This window comes from Euprymna scolopes, chromosome 17, assembly GCF_053919585.1.
Source record: "Euprymna scolopes isolate OS-2025 chromosome 17, ASM5391958v1, whole genome shotgun sequence".
Classification (NCBI taxonomy): Eukaryota; Metazoa; Mollusca; class Cephalopoda; order Sepiida; family Sepiolidae; genus Euprymna; species Euprymna scolopes.
Window position 1 is genome coordinate 126,640,504 of NC_136498.1, and position 20,529 is coordinate 126,661,032.

General features: G+C 31.7%; 1 protein-coding gene across 6 annotated transcripts in view; it reads right to left on the minus strand.

Moving 5' to 3' along the window:
- The window catches only part of LOC145296962 (uncharacterized), a 245,182-nt gene that overhangs the window by 64,585 nt on the left and 160,068 nt on the right, over nt 1-20,529 (minus strand). For 4 of the 6 annotated variants that reach the window (XM_080143190.1, XM_080143188.1, XM_080143187.1 and 1 more), the window contains exons 5-6: nt 18,968-19,067; nt 18,284-18,343 (exon numbers count right to left, since the gene is read on the minus strand). In XM_080143190.1, the coding sequence (XP_079999316.1) occupies nt 18,284-18,343; nt 18,968-19,067 (160 nt within the window). The remainder of the gene's footprint in view (nt 1-18,283; nt 18,344-18,967; nt 19,068-20,529) is intronic. The other 2 variants (XM_080143189.1, XM_080143186.1) reach the window with 1 other exon arrangement.

The window sequence follows — 20,529 nt, forward strand, 5'->3', positions numbered from 1 at the left end:
CATTGCTGTATGAGTATGAATATGGTAGGCCGTTAAACAACATTGATTATTGAACGTTTTCAAGTGATATTTTGGCATGTAATGCACATGATGTCACATGTGCGACACAAATTGAAACTGTTCTTTCAAAAAGAAAAATGGCTAGAGTTTATTTTTTTTAGTAATTTGTTTGTAATAATATGCTCACATATAATCAGAAAGGATTTTTTCTTGGAGAACGAGAAAAAAAAGATGTTGCTTTAGCGCCACGTGTTATGTGGACGCACGTTTAACGTTATGAAATTTTTATGTAAAAATTATGAACATTAACCCTAAACCTCTATTACTTTGAAATCTTTGTAACAATCATGAAAACTGCAATCAAACAATTCTATTATTTATTACCAAAAATAAATGCTTGAAAAATAGGCAATTCTTTTATTTTCTGGTTTCAGTAAATTAGTGTTTAATGTTCAGAATCAAAAATTAATTTTTTTTTTTTTTGTAATTAAGAAGGTTGTTTAAAAAGAAAAAAAAAACGCTGGGAAATATTGGATACAAAATTCTCATTTTGGACCACTTTCCATGGTATGAGCCGACAGTGCTTTTCTGAGAATATCACATTTTGCAATAAAGCCATCAATCAGTTTTCTTGTTGAGCGTAATCTTAACAATTACCATTTTATTTCTCCAACTATTTGAAGCAGAATTCTTTAGCAAATGACTCATTATTTTCAGAAAGTACAGAAAGTCGCATCACTCTAAAAGATTAAATTCTTATCCAGGCAAAAACCTCATCAGGAGGAAACATTAAACGAGTTGATCGAAAACATTTTTCAGGTTTTGTAATCAATTAGAAAATCTGATAAAAACGCACCCTGTACATGCGATTCGAATGTCTACAATAGTTATTTAACAACATTTACGGTTGGGGTCAAAAATAAGACAGGCAGTTCGGTTTCTTGAAACTAACATGCAAAATAAATAAAATAAAAAAAAATATCCCTGAATCTGGTCAAACTAAGTCAAATAAAATCCACATTCACAGAATTCCCCCTCCTCCACAAAATTCTTATCCCCAAGATAAATATATATTTATGCTTATCTCCATGTATAATATTTTGATCACAGAAATTCCACTCTGGACCAAAGTACTGTATGTTTGCAACAACAGATGCCACATACAAATTTATTATGTCCAGACTATTAGCCACTATCTTATGTAACTTTAGAACAACATTTTAGACACATTTAGTCGTCATAATAAAATCCTACATTTCAACCTAAGAGCAACACCATCACAATCGCAGCATCTTTAGGGGAAGTAGTTCCTATTTTCCCCCCTAAATATCAAGTTCTCCTATCACCCCCAATGAAGACCGGGAGGAAATACACACATTCTACAGATACTGTGCTTGCACCCTTCATAACTGGATCATAAACTCATAGATATAACAATCTTTCTATTTGCTGATTCAAAAATAATAAATTCTCCCCATTCTCATTGGCTGAAAGCTGACAATTCAATTATTCCGGAATCTACATCTTAATACATAAACGAATGCTCCAGAACTTTTCAAATATGGCGGGACTCTCTACAAGAGGCAATCATTTTAAAAATAATAAAACAAATACAAACATAATAAGCACTCACAAACAGAAAATTAAGTACTGAGAACCTTACACTTACCTATGCACATTAACAACATGCCACTATCCCCCCCCATCCCCAGTAAAGGACTACTGTTTGTGATCATATCTAACAGGGGAGCTGTAGGAAGTTGAACACCGAGATGTCTGTTCACATTATATTTAAACTAGTGCAAGTTAGTACAGTCAGGGAAGCAGGAAGGGAATTCCAAAGTCCAGCAGTCCAAGGAAAGGAACTATTAGAGTAGAAGACTTACCAGCATCTAGGGAGCTCAACAGTGAAGGGGTGGGATTTTGCTGCTTGTCAGGTTAGTTGGGTGTATGTATGTTCAAGAGATACAACTGCTATGAATTTACCAGAACACATTCTATTGAAGTACTTGTAATACAGACACAGGGGTGCAACATTGCAGTGATGTGACAGAGGTTGGAGCTTGGTCGATAATGTGGGACCTATTAGATTTGAGACTTTTTGGACCCTGTCAAAAAGTGAGAAACTAGTGATCAATGCACTAGCTCAGATATAGCCACAATACCTTGCCCGTAGGTGAAAAACGCAGTACACTCTCTGGTACAAATAATTCACAGTCATGCAACACATGAATGAACTGGTTCTTTTCATTTTGATGTCTTATGAATTGCAAATTCATTTCATACAAAATTTGAAAGCATTCATTTTTTGTTGTTGTCTTATCAGTAACAAAAGAGCAACAAAGTTATCACTTATCACAAACAAAAATAAAAATTTTCAAAAAAGATAATCTTTAAAATTCAATTTTGAATTCATTACATGTCCAACATGCATAATTCAACCTGATACAATTATCTGCCCATCTTGCGAGATAATTTTAATAGATTAAATTGTATATCCAGGTCAGCTATAGGCAAACATATGATAAATAACTAGAGTTATGCTTCTATTTTCAGCGTGGATTCTTTTACTATAATCAAAAGATACCAATTATTAGATGATAGCCTTCCGTCCTTTCTCATAAACCTCAACATCAGTTCAGTTGTTTCCATTGGTTTGCTGGTCCGTTAGTTTCACATGGAAACAGTTATGGTCTTTGGTGTGGTTTCAAGTAAGGACCACATCATGCCATCTCACATTTTCGAAGTCGGCTTGAAAGGCAACACCAGTGTACCTGTATGTGCTGAAGAGTGTATGGATCCCCTGGTACAATCAGGTGGCCGCTGGCAGACCCTCGGTGTGGCAGCAGGACTCTGCGCTGGACCACAAGTCCAAAGAGATCAAGGCTTGGCTTCAGAACGAGTGCTACAACTTTATACTCTTCTCTCACTGCACCCCCTCCCCCCCCACCTGAACCCACTGGACTACTTCGTTTGGTCCTATGCCAAGAACATCACACCAACATGACTTCCCACAATACCAAAGCCAGCCTGATCGCTGCCATCTGCTGAGTATTCGCCAAGCTCCTGCTGGCATTTGTGGAAAAGGCATGCTCCCAATTCCGGACCCATATCGAGGCAGTGATTGAGTCTGAATGCGACTACATTGAATAGATGTCAGCTCTACTGCATAATCAAGTTACTGGAATTGATTTTTTTCAATAAAAGTTTTAGAATAAAGCCATAGTGTTTTCTTTAGGATGACAATTTTAGATTTTCTGTATATTTTCTGTATATTTAAACCACAAATGTTTTTCATAGAAATATTAATAGACTCATATTTACTGCATGTTATTAATTTTTCTGTCCCAAAAATGATTTTCCAGAAAAGTATGAGCTTTATGAAAACATTTTTTTCATTAATGGAATTTCTACGGGTCGTGATAGTTTTTTTTTTTTTTTTTTTTTTTTTTGATTACTAAAGATTCAGCACACAAGCAAAAGATTAATGAAAATTAGTTTTTTTCTCTCATATTTATGATCAGGATTACGTTCACTATATTTCAGACAGAAATAAAGAGTTTGTAGAGGGGTAGTACATTTCTAGAATTTGCCTCCAGGACTGGCGGTGACTAGTCTATGCATCCCAGCACTATGCAATGTGCAAAATATATCTCCATCTATCTGTGCATGGTGAGGAGTATATTCTTCAAGTAACCCTGTTTGTATACATAGGCATAAACAGCACACGTTGGATCTAGAAGAGTAGTGACCAAAATCCTAATATTCAAGGTGTAGCAGTAATTCTAGTTGTAGTCATCGAAAACCTGATCACTTGTTTCTGAGCACATGATGGTGTTGCAGATGCTTATATATATATATATATATATATAGCTTTTGTTGTTAATTTTTTAAACGATATTAAGGTTAATGTCTCCAGCTTGGAGATCCTGTGTTTTTTTTTGTTTTTTTTTTTGTTTTTTTTTAGAAAGTTGCCCATTTTTTATTTATTATTTTTTTTAAAATACATAAAGGTCCAGGGTTCGAATCCTAACAGTCAAGCTACGCTGAAGAGTGGTAGGACCCCGAAACACGCGTATACGTAGATTACGGTTTTTAAAAAATAATAACTATACATTTATCATTTTTTTTAAAACAGTAATCTACATACACACGTGACTCCTCTTCAGTGTAGCTTGACTGTTGTTGGGATTCAAACCCCAGAACTTATGTATTTCATTCCATCGCCCTAACCCATTACGCTATTGATGCCATAGACAATTTACTTTTTAGTTTTTTTATCGTTTATCTGTTTATGTATTTTGTTGATTTTTTAAACGATATTAAGGTTTACGTCTCCGCCTCAGAAATCCGTTATTTTTCTTAGAAAGTCATTCATTTTTTTTTTGGACGTATTTTTTATCTATTTTTTATAATTTTTATTTTATTTTATTTTTATTAATATACACATTTTGCCATATAAGGTGACTATCAGATAAGATGAGGTACAAAATTAGAGCAATTTTTCATAAATGTATCATATATATGACTTTTATATCGGCTATGGAAGATGATCCCCAATTTTTTAAGATGATTTTTTAGTTTAAAGGTTGTCTTATATGCCAAAATATATGGTGTGCATATATATATATATATATATATATATTACAATGGTAAGATATAACTGCTTGAATTAGTGAAGTAGAATGGACCATATTCGCTCGATAGTGATAAGGAATTATATCCCTTTTGAGGTTACCCTGTTAATATGCTTGGGCATATACAGAACACGTCAGATCTCAAGGAGTAAACCTTGAGCAAAAACCTTGCTAATCAAGGAGTAGCAGTAATTCAAATTGATTATCTGGTTATGAAAATGGTTTTGCAGAGGATCATTTATGTATAATGTTTATATAGATTGTTTTCCTAGAAGTAAATCCAATGAAACCGATATGATTATTAAAGAGTGCTCAATGCAGGACAGAGCTGGTATATAGTTTGTTTATTATACAAACATTATTGGTTGCATATGTGCATACATGTTTCAGTGGAATCCTAATTCAAGACCACATGAGATCGTACTTCCTCCCTCTTACCCTAACCCACCTCTACTCCCTTCCTTCACCACACCCCCTTCCAAAACCCCTACTACTCACATTCACAAATTATATACTCCACTTTCTTTCAAAGTTTAAAGCATACCCAAGTATCTTATAAACAATGAATGTAATCTTGACTCTTTTCAATATCGCTTTTTTTTTCTTTTTTTTTTTTGTCTGATAAAGTAGTCTCCTTGAATTAGGATTTCACTGAAACATGTACATATGTAACCAATTATGTTTGCATAATAAACAGACAATATATATATATATATATATATATATATACACACACACACACACCAGAGTCATAAATGAAAACTAAACCAAAATTTACATGTAAAATTTATTTTTCAATAGAATCCCTCCAATAAATAAAGACGGTTAAAAATATCCTTATTTCGCAGAGTTTCAAAGAATGCAAGATTTTTCTCTTCAGAGGAAAGAAACGAGTAAGCAAATTAAATAACAGAACTAAAAATTTGCTGGTTTTAACATTTTATGAAACTGCATTTTATGATGGCAGTCATAGAATGCAGAATAATGTTTGTGGAATGTTTGTCGAGGTGAATAAAGGATGAGGAACGAAAAAAAAAGTAAAAATCGAACTGGACTGGGTAATTCCAAGGTGTGATATAGTCTTTTCGAGATATCAAGAAGCAAGGGAAGTATACATCTGTTTTCAGAGTTTTAAACAGAATTAAACTTATCCTATTAATTGCATGACATATCTATATACCTCTTTGGTGAATGACTGTTTTTGTATAGTGAGAAGCTATATCCTTCTCCAGGTTAACCTGTTAATATGTATGGGCATAGAACAAGGCTGATCTAGAAGAGTAAACCTTGACCAAAAACCATGCTAATCCACTGCTTCTGAGAAGATGTCTGTGCAGATGATTGTATTTGTTTGACAATGGGAAGACATAACTAATCCAGTTATTATGGATTATGATGTGTAGGTTTAGTATGTTGCATATACAATCAGCCGTGATAAAAGAGATAATCATTTCTACATCAAATGATGGAAGAGCCAAGAAGAGATATCATATAAAATAAGGAATAAAATTATTTTGCTAAAATGTTAACAGTCTATGTTGAGAGTAATTTTCTTTTTTCCAACAGGAAAGTTGGCTAGCTAAGGAAAACGATTAGTCAAGATTGTACAGAGTGGAATTTTTAGACAGTTGATCGAGTGCATCGTGTGGAGTGGAGAGAAAGCGCGTGTAATAATAGAAAATGTCAGACCCCTGAACAAAGAAGAAAAAAAAATTGCATTAAATGAATAGAAGAAACACTTAGGTATGGTTATGTACATACTCTGAAGCAGAGCTCTATGGATAAATTTATCTTCAGTTGACTTTTGATAACTAAATATTTTTGTTTACTAGCCAAAAATAAAAGTTACTAGCCAAATCCATGTGATTTTTGGAATACAATATCTTCGTTCCGTGATGAGTACAGACATCAAAGATTTTTCTGTATTTTTTTTAAATAATTATAATTCTAAATATGCATCGAATTTTATGAGATTGGAACGTCTAAAAATTTATATTTCTTCAGATATTTTTTTAAACAACCTTCATTAAAAAGAAAGTATATTGTTCTGTTAACCCTTTTATTGTTTAAATAACTTGACATTGATTTATTAAAAAAAAAGTTGAAAAAAAATTTACATCTGGAATGAGCTTTGGGAGATTGTCGCTGAAAAACAAAAAAAATAAATAAAATAATCCACAAAAGATAAGCGTTTTATTATTTTTAGTTGCCACTTGGAAAAAAAATCAATCACAAATGCAACTGTTTCACTCGCAATGTAGAGGCCTGTGAAGGCTTCAGCACATGCTTGAGAACAAACTTCAACTACCCACCACAATCTTGGAACTAGGGATGGATTGTTTAGGTACGCCATCACATGTGTGATATAGCAAATATTTAACTATAATCTGTAAAATGCATTTTCATGGCTAAATAAGTTGATGGCTCACCAAGCTTGTATACACAACACTTTATTGTGATCTTCTCATTCGAGAAGGGCACTTCTCTATTATCTGGAATGGTTTTCCATAAAATAGCACTGAAGAATTCATTTGTAAATTGTTACCAAATGAAACAACTAAGGAATTGAGGGAATTCTGTTCAAAGTCTACTCCTCTAGATCTGCTGTATTCTGTTCATGTTCATGTATATTAACTTATTATTCTGTTCATGGTCATGTATATTAACTTATTATTCTGTTTATGGTCATGTATATTAACTTACTATTCTGTTCATGGTCATGTATATTAACTTATTATTCTGTTCATGGTCATGTATATTAACTTATTATTCTGTTCATGGTCATGTATATTAACTTATTATTCTGTTCATGGTCATGTATATTAACTTATTATTCTGTTCATGGTCATGTATATTAACTTATTATTCTGTTCATGGTCATGTATATTAACTTATTATTCTGTTCATGGTCATGTATATTAACTTATTATTCTGTTCATGGTCATGTATATTAACTTATTATTCTGTTCATGGTCATGTATATTAACTTATTATTCTGTTCATGATCATGTATATTAACTTATTATTCTGTTCATGGTCATGTATATTAACTTACTATCCTGTTCATGATCATGTATATTAACTTATTATTCTGTTCATGTATATTAACTTATTATTCTGTTCATGGTCATGTATATTAACTTATTATTCTGTTCATGGTCATGTATATTAACTTATTATTCTGTTCATGGTCATGTAAATTAACTTATTATTCTGTTCATGGTCATGTAAATTAACTTACTAATTCTGTTCCTGGTCATGTATATTAACTTACTAACCTCGTGAAGGATGTGTCTCGTACCTAGGCTGTATTTTGTATGCCAGAATGCTTGGGTTTAATTTTAAGACATTGTGAATAGAACCGTCCTTGTGTACATAAAAAGATTTTTTTTATTAGGTTGGTGCAAAAACAATATCGTTTTCTCACATGTTATTTTTATGATTTTTTAATTAATTCATTGATATTAATAGCCATGTTAGATATCATTTTGAAGCGCGTTATTCGTTACCGTTCTCAATCTCTTCATTTATTTTTTGCAAACTTTTCGACAGTATGGACAAAATTCAAATCCACGCGATTTATAAGGTTATAATTCAAATGAGACCGAAAAGCTGTTGAGACAGTTCGTGATATCAATGATGCGTTTGGCCCAGGAACCATTAACGAACGTGTGGCACAACGGTGGTTCAAGAAATTCTGCAATGGCTACGACAGCCTCGAAGATGAATATGGTTGCAGCCGGCCGACTGCGGTTGATAACGAACATTTGAAAGCCTTAATTGAAGCCGATCCTCGCAAAACCACACGAGAAGTTGCTGTTAAACTCGAGGTCGACCACTCAACAGTTGTTTGCCATTTAAAACAAATAGCAAAGTCAAAAAAGTTGGCTCAATGGGTATCGCATGAATTGAACGATAATAAAAAACATCATTTTGAGGTGTCTTCTACACTCCTTCTGCACAACAAAAATAACCTATTTCTCGAGCGGATTGTCATGTATGATGAGAATTGGATTTCCTACAACAACCAGCAACATTCGGCACAGTGGTTGGATGCTGGAGAAGTTCCACAACATTTCCCGAAGCCGAAATTACACCAAAAAAAAGGTTATGATGACTGTTTGGTGGTCTGCGGTTGGTCTCATCCATCACAGCTTCTTGAATCCAGGCAAAACAATTAGGCGGAGAAGTTCTTCCAAGTTAACAAAATGCACCCGAAACTCCAACGTATGTGCCAGAGATTTGTCAATATGAAGGGACCAATTCTCCTCTATGACAATGCTTGTCAGCATGTTGCTCAACTGACCTTGCAGGTGCTGGACAAGTTGGACTACGAGACTGCCTCATCCGCCATATTCACCGGACCTCTCGCCCACCAATTATCACTTTCAAGCATCTCAACAACTTCCTGTGCAAAAAATACTTCAAAAGCTAAGAATGCCGAATCGGCCTTCAATAACTTCATCGCTTCCAGAACTCCAAATTTCTAAACTAATGGGATAAATAAACTTATTTCTCGTTGGCAAAAGTGTGTCGATTCTAATGGTTCTTATTTCGATTAATAAAGTTTATTATGAAAGGAGTTATGATCTTTTGAAGTTGACGTCAAAAAACGACATTTTTGCCCCAACTTAATATAAATTTTTATTTATAATATTTTAATGCATAATGTTAAGTAATCAAAAGAAATGAAAATATTTTTTTAAATCTCCAAAATATAGATCTCAGAAGCTGCTATGGCACCTTTGCGAAATTTCTTTAGAATGAACCATCAATTAAAGCAGATGAATTTCTTTTAAGAGAGAAAATAGGAACAAGAAGTTAATGGCATAAAAAAAGAACACTTGAAAACCAGCTTTAATGCTCCACACCAAACAATATTATAAAATTAACATTTGAATACTTTTTGTTTAAAAAATAAATTTAATTGAAGAGAAGAAAAAAAAATTAAATTGAAAAGAAAAAAAATTAAATTAAAAGAAAAAAAAAATTAAATTGAAAAAAAGTTTTTTTTAAGTATGTGAATATGGGTACAATATAGACATGAACAAAATTTGCCTTTGAACCATTTACGGGGATTGCATTCCATAAACAGTTTTAGAAAGTAAATATTTCTTAAATTAAAATACCAGGTAATCCCCTTCCAATTACTAGACATGGAATTGTCAATCAAAATACACAATCATTCCTGCCATCCAACCATATTTAGGACGAAGAAATGTTGACTTTTCCATCAAATTTCATGCATCGTGTTTTTGTCTTTGATTGCTGTTTCATGAGAATGTGCCAAATATGCACACCTGGATATGGCGTGCCCAAACTTGAGAAGGACCATCAGATAGCACTCAGTACTGATCAATGCAGAGGTACACACTCTGAGGATATTATTTATCGCCATATTTAACATCAAGTTCATATGCTCGCATGCATTGGGCAGTTGTAAAAAAATCGACTTCAAAGCATTCAGTTTTCTGGTCAGGTCTTTATTACTCTTATCCTTATCTCTTTTTTCAAGGTTTTCCTTGGCTTTCCTCAGTAAATTAGATCACCAAAGTTAAGCAATGTTGAGCCTGGTCAGTACTAAAATGGGTGACCATTTGGGGAATTCCAGGTACTCTATATGCTCTCTGCTTATCTCAGCATTGTTTCCAGTCGTCCTGGGTCTCTCATTGCCATTGGGCCATTGGACTCAAACAGTGCCGATTCAGGAGACGTGTGTTTGGCACAACCTTTTCCTCATAATTACATGCACAGCTACCCTTACAGCAGGTATCCATTGTCTTTCAAGACTGAATGGAGACTTCCATACACACACACACACATACGGAGGCTTCCATATATATATATATATATATATATATATATATTATTCACACACTAACCCAAGAGCTCACCTCCATTCTTTCACTATAGTCATACCTTTGAAATCTGTTCTGCACATATCTCCCTATACTGTCCAGATTTAATCTTCCTCTGAGAACATAAGAACTAAGCGTATAGGACTCATTACACATTTATTGTATCATTCTCATTATTTCTCTCCATGCAACGCATGTCCTTAACCCTCACTGGCCAGGTTACATTTCTATGTATAATCATACTGCGTGCACATACTTAACAAACTCTTTCCTTCATTGAACAACTATAAAACAAATAGGCATGATTGAAATTTGATGAATAAGTCATAGACTGGAGTTTATTTATTCCAAATATGGTTGTATTGCAGAAAGGATTGTGAATTTTATCAACGATTCCATTGATGACATTTGGTAGAGGGGAGTCATGTTGTGGTAATACCGCACGTTCATTCGAATATAATCAGTCTAATTCACTCAAAAGTGAAAAACAAAAACGCCCAAAAGAATGAAAAGATAAAAATATCAATCCATGCAAAAAAGGATCTACAATAAATAGTGGTAACGAATTGATGCTCGCTAGAGACATGCATGGAACCAGACGAAGACAAATATTAGAAGAGGAGGAAAAAAAAAAATGGCTTCATTCCACTCCTCACCATTGCAAACACGTTAAAAATGAGGAATCAAGCAATAAGCCTTTTTATTTTCTTTTTAATAAGAAAATTTAACATTTGAGATCAAATTACACCATGGCTGTACTTACCCGGAGTTGTCCGGGAGTTATTTTTACTATTATATCACACAAATATTTTTTTTTTTTCAGCTGTTAAATTTATGAATAAATAGATCACCTGTGATCCTAATTTCCATCAATTTTCTGTTGATTTAAAAAAAAATCTAAGTAAAACTAAATAATCTGCTTACTATTGGAATTGGAAATAAATTAAGTTTCAAACAAGATTAAAGTTTAAATAATGTATGCCCTAAGTGAGGTTTGAACTCACAATCCTTGTCTAATTATTGCACACTAAACTATATCCATGGGGATAAATACAAAATAAATGTTGGTCAGCCAAAGGTGACAAAAGAAAAGAGAAAATCAGTGAAAAGAAAAGAGAAAATCAGTGAAAAAAAAAAATATACTCCTTTCCATTTTTTTTTTACTGGTGAATAAAAAAAAATATCTTCAATCAAATTATTATCAAGGTAGTTTGGATGGCAGTATTAAAACTTCTGACTGGGCTTAAGAACTCATCCACCTCTCTTTATGACTAATAAAAAATAAACTATTTCAGAATTAAACATTGAAAGCAAATTTTTTTTTATATAACAAGACAGACCAATACTTGCCGAAAATCACTGGTGAAACAAATTCTGTCATGTAACTTGTAATGGAAAAACTATCGATCATAAAAGTATTTGAGAAAATTATCTTTAATTTATATAAAAGATGAGAACTTAATAATAAACAAAAAAAAACAAAAAACTATGCGAAAGTCACGCAGTTGTGAGAAACACCCACAAGCCATCATCAATATAGAAATACAAATCTTTAAAAGTATTCAACGTACCTACTTAACATTACCTGGGAGTAAATGAAAATAAAGAAAAAAAAAATGGCTGAATTGTTTACACAAAAATTGAAAACCTATTTTGAAATATTATTTTCAGAAAGCAAGAAAAAGAACTCGTGCCACAATTACTTCGTTTTGATGCATAACGATATTCCATATTGGGATCTTACACCAGTAAGTATAGATTATGTTGACTAGTATGAATTTTGATAAAGGTCACGTAAAGTACATGTCAAGATAATCTGGTGGCAAACAAAAATAGACCCAGTGCAGCTAGCAGGATTGAGGCAAAAGTTCAAAGGTCATATTCCTAGACAAAATGCACTAGAAAGTCAGGTGTCGAATGACATTAACAAAAATTACACCATGTGTTGGGGGGGGGATCGAGTTTCTAAACAGTCAAACTTGAGGAGCAAGAGGAGTGACACGTGTTGTAAAACTGTAAAGAGAAACTTAGCGAATGTCATCCCAATGATGCTGTCGGTGTCTTTCAATCTCCAAGTAAAAGAACAAATAAGAAATTAATTTTAGCTTCTCTTTTAGTCTCTCTCTCATGAACAAACTTTCTCTTCCCAATAAAACTTTGAAACTGCAACAAGTCTCCATTGTATTTCCATACAGGAGTTTTATTCATCTTAAGTTAAAACAGAAGATGACAGCCACCAAGAATCAACGGACCAATAAAATATATTTGTGCACATTACAAGATAGTGAAAGAAAGAAAAAAAAACAAAAAAAAACAGGCTAGTTCAAATCAAATATCGATATGTCATATCAATTGCAATTTTGGTTTAATTTGGAAAATCCAGCAAGATAATTCTAGGAGTTAGATTAAAACAGAATTTGTTTTTAACATCTGAAGACTTTAAAGGAACCAGAAAATTTGGGAGACTGAAAATGTCCAGAAATAATCAGATAGAATCACACTATCGACAAAAATATGAAAACAACAAACTATTAAAATGGTCAATTATTATGACGAAATTATAATAGTTGATCATTACGATTATTAAAATATATTTTGTTAGACAGAAATATTTTATGGATGTGAAAAGTTATGTTAAGTTGAAATATTTACATTTAATTGTCAGGGATGTTAACTATGTTAATTTGACAGATGGAATTTAAACTAACCATAATATAAGCAAATATATGTGACAAAAACCCAGCAAGGATCTTTAGGCTATGTGTAGCGATGCCATAATAAAAATATAGATTTTGAGATGTAGAGGTAGTTACAAGGGAATCAGTTCAATATGCTATGCATTAGCAGACAGATGAAGTTTTATGATTGGATGCTCATGAAAGTCAGAAGGGGGCAACTTAGGAAAATGCAATCTTATACAAAGCGCCCCAACTTTGAAAAAGAACCCAGCAAGAAATAAATGATTAGCATTATCTAAAAATAATTCCTGTCTGAGAATATTCACTTTCGGAGAGAAGCGCCTTTAATTTCAGGATGCATGGAAGGAAGATCCGAGGTATGCGTCTTTGCTGGTGTTCCAACCAACAATGATATCAAACTGTTAATTTATGTATGCACACATCAACACCTAATAGAGAATAGATTAATCGCATATCAGCACGTTAACAGTCATAAGTTAAGAGACTCATTATAGAAACACACACACACACACACACACACACACACACACACACACACACACACACACACACACACACACACACACACACACACACACACATATATATAGGCCTTTGTCCGATAAGTGCATGCCCATTGGCTGATACGAAGAGCGTGGTGGATACTAGAAAACTGACTGGCTAACTAAAATCTCAATAGAAGATGCGCATATAAAAACGACAAACAACCACAGAATTCGCGCATAAGCCTGAAGAGTCCTAGAGTGGATGAAACGCGGAATATTCAGTATAGCTTAATCGCCATATACATTTTATAACTTACTAACTAGCTCTACCTATGTATTGAGCACTTTTGAAGTAAATACCTAAAGTTTACGCATAAATCTATACTTTCGTATATTAATTTTATTTGAGTAAATTAAGTAGTTATTTATATATATATATATACACCCATATATAAGACAAACATATATATACTCGTTATACAGCTACAATGTTTATATACAACCCCAATATACAACATAACTGTTTGGTGCCATTTCAGAACCTGTTTATATTGCATATACCCGTTTTGAATCTCCGACAATCTAAGAAAATAAAGTCATTAGAAATCTAACGGTCAGCATTTTTCGATATTTATGTTATCACCTTCCACACTCATTTTTTAAAAACAAGATCATCCAATAATCAACGATGCAATACAATGTCAAAACTAAAAATTAACTCCGGTTGCTAAAGTATACAAAAAAAAATTTTGACTATCAAATTTAGAATGAATTGTTCCCAAATTAAATCCTATAGTCTCGTTGACATAATTTTAAAACATTACTCTTTATTTTTTTTTTTTTTATTTTAATGCAATTTTACTTCCCTTTTTATTGTTAGAATTTTTAATTCATAAAGTGACATTTTATTTATGTAAAGGAAACAGGCAATTAGAGTTACAGAAAGATTTAAAATTTAAAAGTTAAAACGTTTAATGATTCTTTTTTAATAAAATATTTAGTTGAAAAATTCTTTTTACAGTAAGAAAAAATTTACTGTTACAGAAAGATTAAAATTGTTGCAACTTTTGACAAATAAAGAATAGACACATCCATTTCATTTTGTTAAAGAACACTCAGTTAATGATAACTATTTTTTACAGAAACAGTTTTGTTTTTACTATTATTAAACAAAGACAATTATATGAAGTGGGATATTATCTAAATGAATAAATAAGAATGTTCGGCTTAAAGAAATTTCCAATCATTTCATCATATTCATCATTATTAAGCTCTCAATCTATCTCAATAATAACTCTTATAACTAAGCATCTTTTTGCTTCCATAAGTAGTATCTCATTAGTAATTAAAAAAGTGTTCATAGTGAAGTCAGTTGATGCAGTTCCCCAGCCGACTTAAGTAACTGGTGGTAAATACTGGAACCCATATTGAATTCTAAAAAAAATCCTATGCAATACTTATATTCATTTCTTATACAAATTACATTCCAGTAATAAATTGTGAGCACTTAATCGTAGGAAGTTACCTTTCAATCACCTTCTATAGAAAAGCTTATTCACAAATTCAATGTAATTTATATAATAACTGGCACATGTACCAGGTATTGCTTGGGTACTGGATTAAGCAGGTACATCTGTATGCATAATTAGTTGATTCTCGAGCATCAGGCTTTTTACATATTAAGGAAATTACATATATCGGATACATTAAAATAATCAAGAGAACTGGCTTCATAATAATAAATACAAGATCTGCATAAACTAAAATATCATATTTAAGCATATTTTTGACTGGGCAACGGTGGGTGGCCTGCTAGTGCACTTCAAAAAGTGACATTTTATTGATTTAAAGAATATTTAGCCAATAAATATTTTTTACTATAAGACAGAATATGGATTTTAAAATAATTGAATTACTACAATTTTAAATATGTCGCTTATCTAATAAAATTAGATAAGGGACATATCTGCCTTATTTAAAGAATATTTAGCTGACAATGAGAATTATTTTTTTACTGAAAAAGACTAATTTTTTTAAAAAATACAATTAACAAATATTTATGATTTCAAATAGAAACATTATCATTAAGAGTAAATTATGCAATTTGATGTAGAAAAAAAACTAGAATTTTGAATAATTCAATACATTGAAAAATAGAAAAATTATTTGAAGACTTTTTTCTTTTTAATTTTACTCCATGTAAGAATAGGTGAATTAAGATTGGGTGGGGGTGAAGTTGGGTGTTAAAATAGCAGTGTGAGGTAAAAAATCAGTTGAAAATTATCTTTCATTCACAACGGGCTGTGAGGCAATAATGAAGATGTTGACAATGGCTTGCCCAGTCAGGATGGCTTTTTAAGTCGGACTGTATAGAAAAATAAGTGAGATCTAAAAAGCGAGACTCGTAATCGCAAAAAGAGACAAATGTTATGAATGTGACACAGGAAGTTGCAAACCAATAACAAGATGTTTGTTTAGTCTAAAAAGATGCGTTTCAAAAGAGAAAGTTATACAATCAAAGAAAACTAATTTAGATAAGATTAAAAGAAAAAAATGTTAAATGCAACATGACTAGAAAATATGTCTTGGAATGCCAGCATTGATTTTGTACAACAAGTTTGAAAAACTCATGCAAGTTTGCGAATAAACCCGATCATTTAGAAGTTGTTAATGCATACACGCTGAAGAAAACCGTAACCAAATGTCAATTGTGCGGATATGAACAGAAAATAAATTCCCAGCATTTAGAAAGCCATGCAAATTGTTTAGAAAAAAATGGCTTTAAATCAAGAAAAATGTAGAAAGTGTTGCCTCCACCGACTCAAAAAAGTTTAATTATGAATCTACTAATGGAAAAAAAAAAATGTTGCTAAATACTTGAATAGATTATAGCGTACCAAAGTATCTCAAAAATGTTGAGGACCATATAAGCAAAGTAAGACTATGTCAAACCCATCTGCAGTGACATCAATTTAATGTTTCCATTATTAAGATATTTGAGGATTCGCTGCATTTGGGAAGCAAGTTTGAGGCAATACCTATCATTGTTGCAGATTACAGAGAGTACAACAAACTTGTGGAGAAATAATTGAATAGTACCGCAGTAAAATTGGCTAATGCAATATAAATGAAAGAAGAATTCTAAAAGCTATAATGGAAACAAAAAGTTTTGATAAACTAGAAAATAAAGTTTTTACATTTTGTACATTTTCCTTCACTACTAAACAACCAGAAAAAAAAAATAAATAAAACGCTTTTTTTTTTTAACATAGAAATTTTAATTTTGTGAGTGCAATTTCTTATTTGTTGGACATGAAAAATTGGATTTTTTTTTTTTTTAATTTTGTTTTTCTTAATACATTTTGCAATTAATTGTGATTTTGCTTGCTAGACTGTTTTTGACTACTTTGTCATCGAACTTTGTAAACAGACTTGCGAGTGAACCTACTGTTGACACATGTATCATTTTTCAATTTACTTATACTGACCCCTTCAAAGGTTTAAAATGGTATTCGTTTCCTATTATGAAGCATAGAGTAGCAATATATTAGTTGTCATAGGTGGTAGTAAAGTGGAGAAGATTTGCTTGGGAAAGACTTTGAACATGTCTATAAATTTGCCGATAGTTTTGTTATATTGTTTATAAATTTATATTGTCACAACCTTCAAAATCGCAACCCTATCTATACATTACACACAATTTTTAATGCTAACTACAGCACTCGTTTTTTTAATCTGAAACTTATTTGAAGAAAAAAAAAAAAAAAGATCACATTTAAATTGGAAAACTTGATCAAACATCAGACTTTTTCAGACTATTTACTAAGAAGACTCATTATATATATATATATATATATATATATATATATATATATATATATATATATATATATATACACACACAAACACATTGTATATAGGAACTATTTTTCTTAGCAATTTTGAATAAAAACAGTTAAGTTCTAAAACTAAGTCATCTGACAATAGATTATTTTTTCAGATGTTATTAAAAGTATAAATAATAAAATAAACCATTTGATTCTATTAATAAATTGTTGTTGGTTATCTTTAAGTTTCTTCACCCATGTTGACAAAGACTTTCTGTATGAAACTGTCAGCTGTAATATGAACAGTTTTTTATTTTGTTTGCTTTTTTTCTTAATTTTTGGGTCAAGTTATATTTTTTAAACAAGGAAACGAACAAAAAAACATTTTTTGTTCGTTTCCTTATTTAAAAAAAAAAAAAAATTGACCAAATAATGAAAAAAGAAACCTGTTCATTTTGCAGCTAACTGTTTTGTCCAAAAAACCTTTGTCAACATGGGGTGAAGAAACTTGAGTATAATCAGTTACTGATAAGAATCCTGATACACATACACCCAAGAAAGGATTTATCTGTGGTTGCTATAAAGTTGGCTGTTTAAAGAAAGAGTTCAAATAGTTGACGAACTTGAAGACCAATTAGTGTCCACTACAAGAAGGGGAGAAAACTGGGATCAAAGGGAGGTAATCAAATAACAAAGGAATGTCATCCTCTACCGGGAATCGGGGAAGAGAGGAGATAGAGTATATATAATCCATGCTGAATATGGTGCAAGTCAAACCTTTCATTTCTTCCTTACAACAAGACCTGGTTATAACAAGGTTATCAAGGGCCACATCTCCTGGGAGGAAGATAAAAAAGTAATCGTTTAATCTAGAGAAAAAAGTTCACAAATATAATGAGAAAAAAATAAACGAGTCTTTTGAGCAGCAAGATTGTGTGGTTGTTACAAGTTTTTAATGCCAGTCACATTCGAAGTTTTGCTTAAAGAAAGAAAAAAAAAATTGTTTTTAATAATAACATCAAAACAATTTTAAAATTTCTACAAGATCATCTTGTAATCAAGGTTCAAATTCAATTCAAACAATTCTTGTCTATATTTTGTTTGTAAGATATTAATAAATATTGTTATTCGTGTTTTCTTTATTTTAATAATTTCCTTGGTCTATATTCTTTTCATAAAAATATATATATATATTTCACTATAATATTTCAACCATGTACTTTTGGATGGCGAGTGAAAAAATTTAGAGAGAAACCATTCGAACCAATTCAACTCAAGATAATGCTTTGAAATGGCATTTTGGAAAAGTGGACAGAGGAGGGGTATAAACTATAAATGGTTATTATAGACAATTAGTCAGGAAAAAGGAAGATGAAAATTCAGATGTGGCAGCAAATGGAAATTTATATATTAAATTAACTGTGTAACAATGAAATACAATAAGGCTCATCCTATACTCACTAATATTGAGAAGCTGATGACATGCCAAGCAAACACGGGCTTCTTTATTTTCCATATACTGCAATTTGTTTTTCAGACTACAGCATGCTGAACAGAAGACCTGAAAAGTAAAAGGAAATATTTCTAACTTGAAATTATAAAACAAAACAAAGTTCAAAGCTTAATGTTAACTAATAAGTTGAAATGAAACTCATAATTTATAATATTCAAATTAATAATCTCATCTTCATTATTTTCATGTTTCAACTGATGCAACCAATCTTTCTCCAGATGCATCTTTTCAAACTTTAAAACTGTAGAAACTCTAGAACAATTAGATTCTTAAGACCCAAGAAATAAGTAACTGTGAAAGCGACAAATTCAAGTCTACACTGATTTCTCCTGGTGTACCTGCGCACACTGTAAATGAACAAATAAAAAACCAGAGTTGTTGTTTTTCATTAGATTTCAAACATCTAAAAAGATTTATTTGGAAAAAAAAAAAAAAAAAAAAAAAAGAGGGGGAGAGGAGTACTAAACATTTTTGGTGTGTTCGTCTTATTTACAAAACTTTTTAATAAACAAACAAAATGCCCCTATTTTTCAGGTTGTGTACGCTTTTACCATCCTAAATTCTTATTTGTAAATTAATTCCCTAAGATTATTTAATTAAAACCTAATTCAAAATTTCAAACTTTATTTAAGCCAGAGGCATGTAGATTGTTCTTGTTCCATCAGTCATAGTAGAGTAAAAGTATTCATTTTTATCTCATTTTTAGCTACGTAAGTAAGGACTGAACCATCACCCATCAGATGACTGTCACTTGGAACTAATTGTTAACCAATGTCTTGAACCACTATGCCATAGGTATGTGGAGGAAAACAATCTATAACCGAATTAAACAGAGAAATAAGTTCCAGAGTCTGTATAGATTCCCAGAGTTTAAAAACATGTGCATGAAGAAAACCGGTGGTCACTTCAGCATAAATAGGATGAGAATCACATCCAAGATGAGAATAGTAGTCCAAATAATATAAATTATTAATCCTCATCTCAAAAACAAAAAAAAAAAAAAAAAATATAACAGATATTCTAAGAAGTCTCCTATGTTAATATACTCAATCCAAAAATTGAATGATTTAAAACCATTAGATACCTTTTTCATAGTGGAATTATAGTTAAGTATTTTATTTATTTATTTTTATGGATTTCCCCACATTAAAAACTGACCTTGTCGGTAACTGCCCTTGTGGGGGTGGTGGTGGTGGTGGGGGGGGGCAAGTAAATAAGAACATATTTTATTTCAAACAAAACCTTGCAATAAGATTGAACACAACTTTTCAACATTTTAGAAATCCAATGACGGTTATCTCGCTTGTATTGCAATAATCATACCGTAGAGTAGAACGACACATTTCACACTTATTATCAAATTAAATTGTTTACTTTCATAAATACCAACCATGAAGAAATGGATGAAAATAGAACTGAAAAGTTTATTTGGATTGTTCGGACTACTGTTTGCAACTTTGATGTTCTCACAAAAATTTGACGCATATAAACTTCAACATTCTTCAGATGT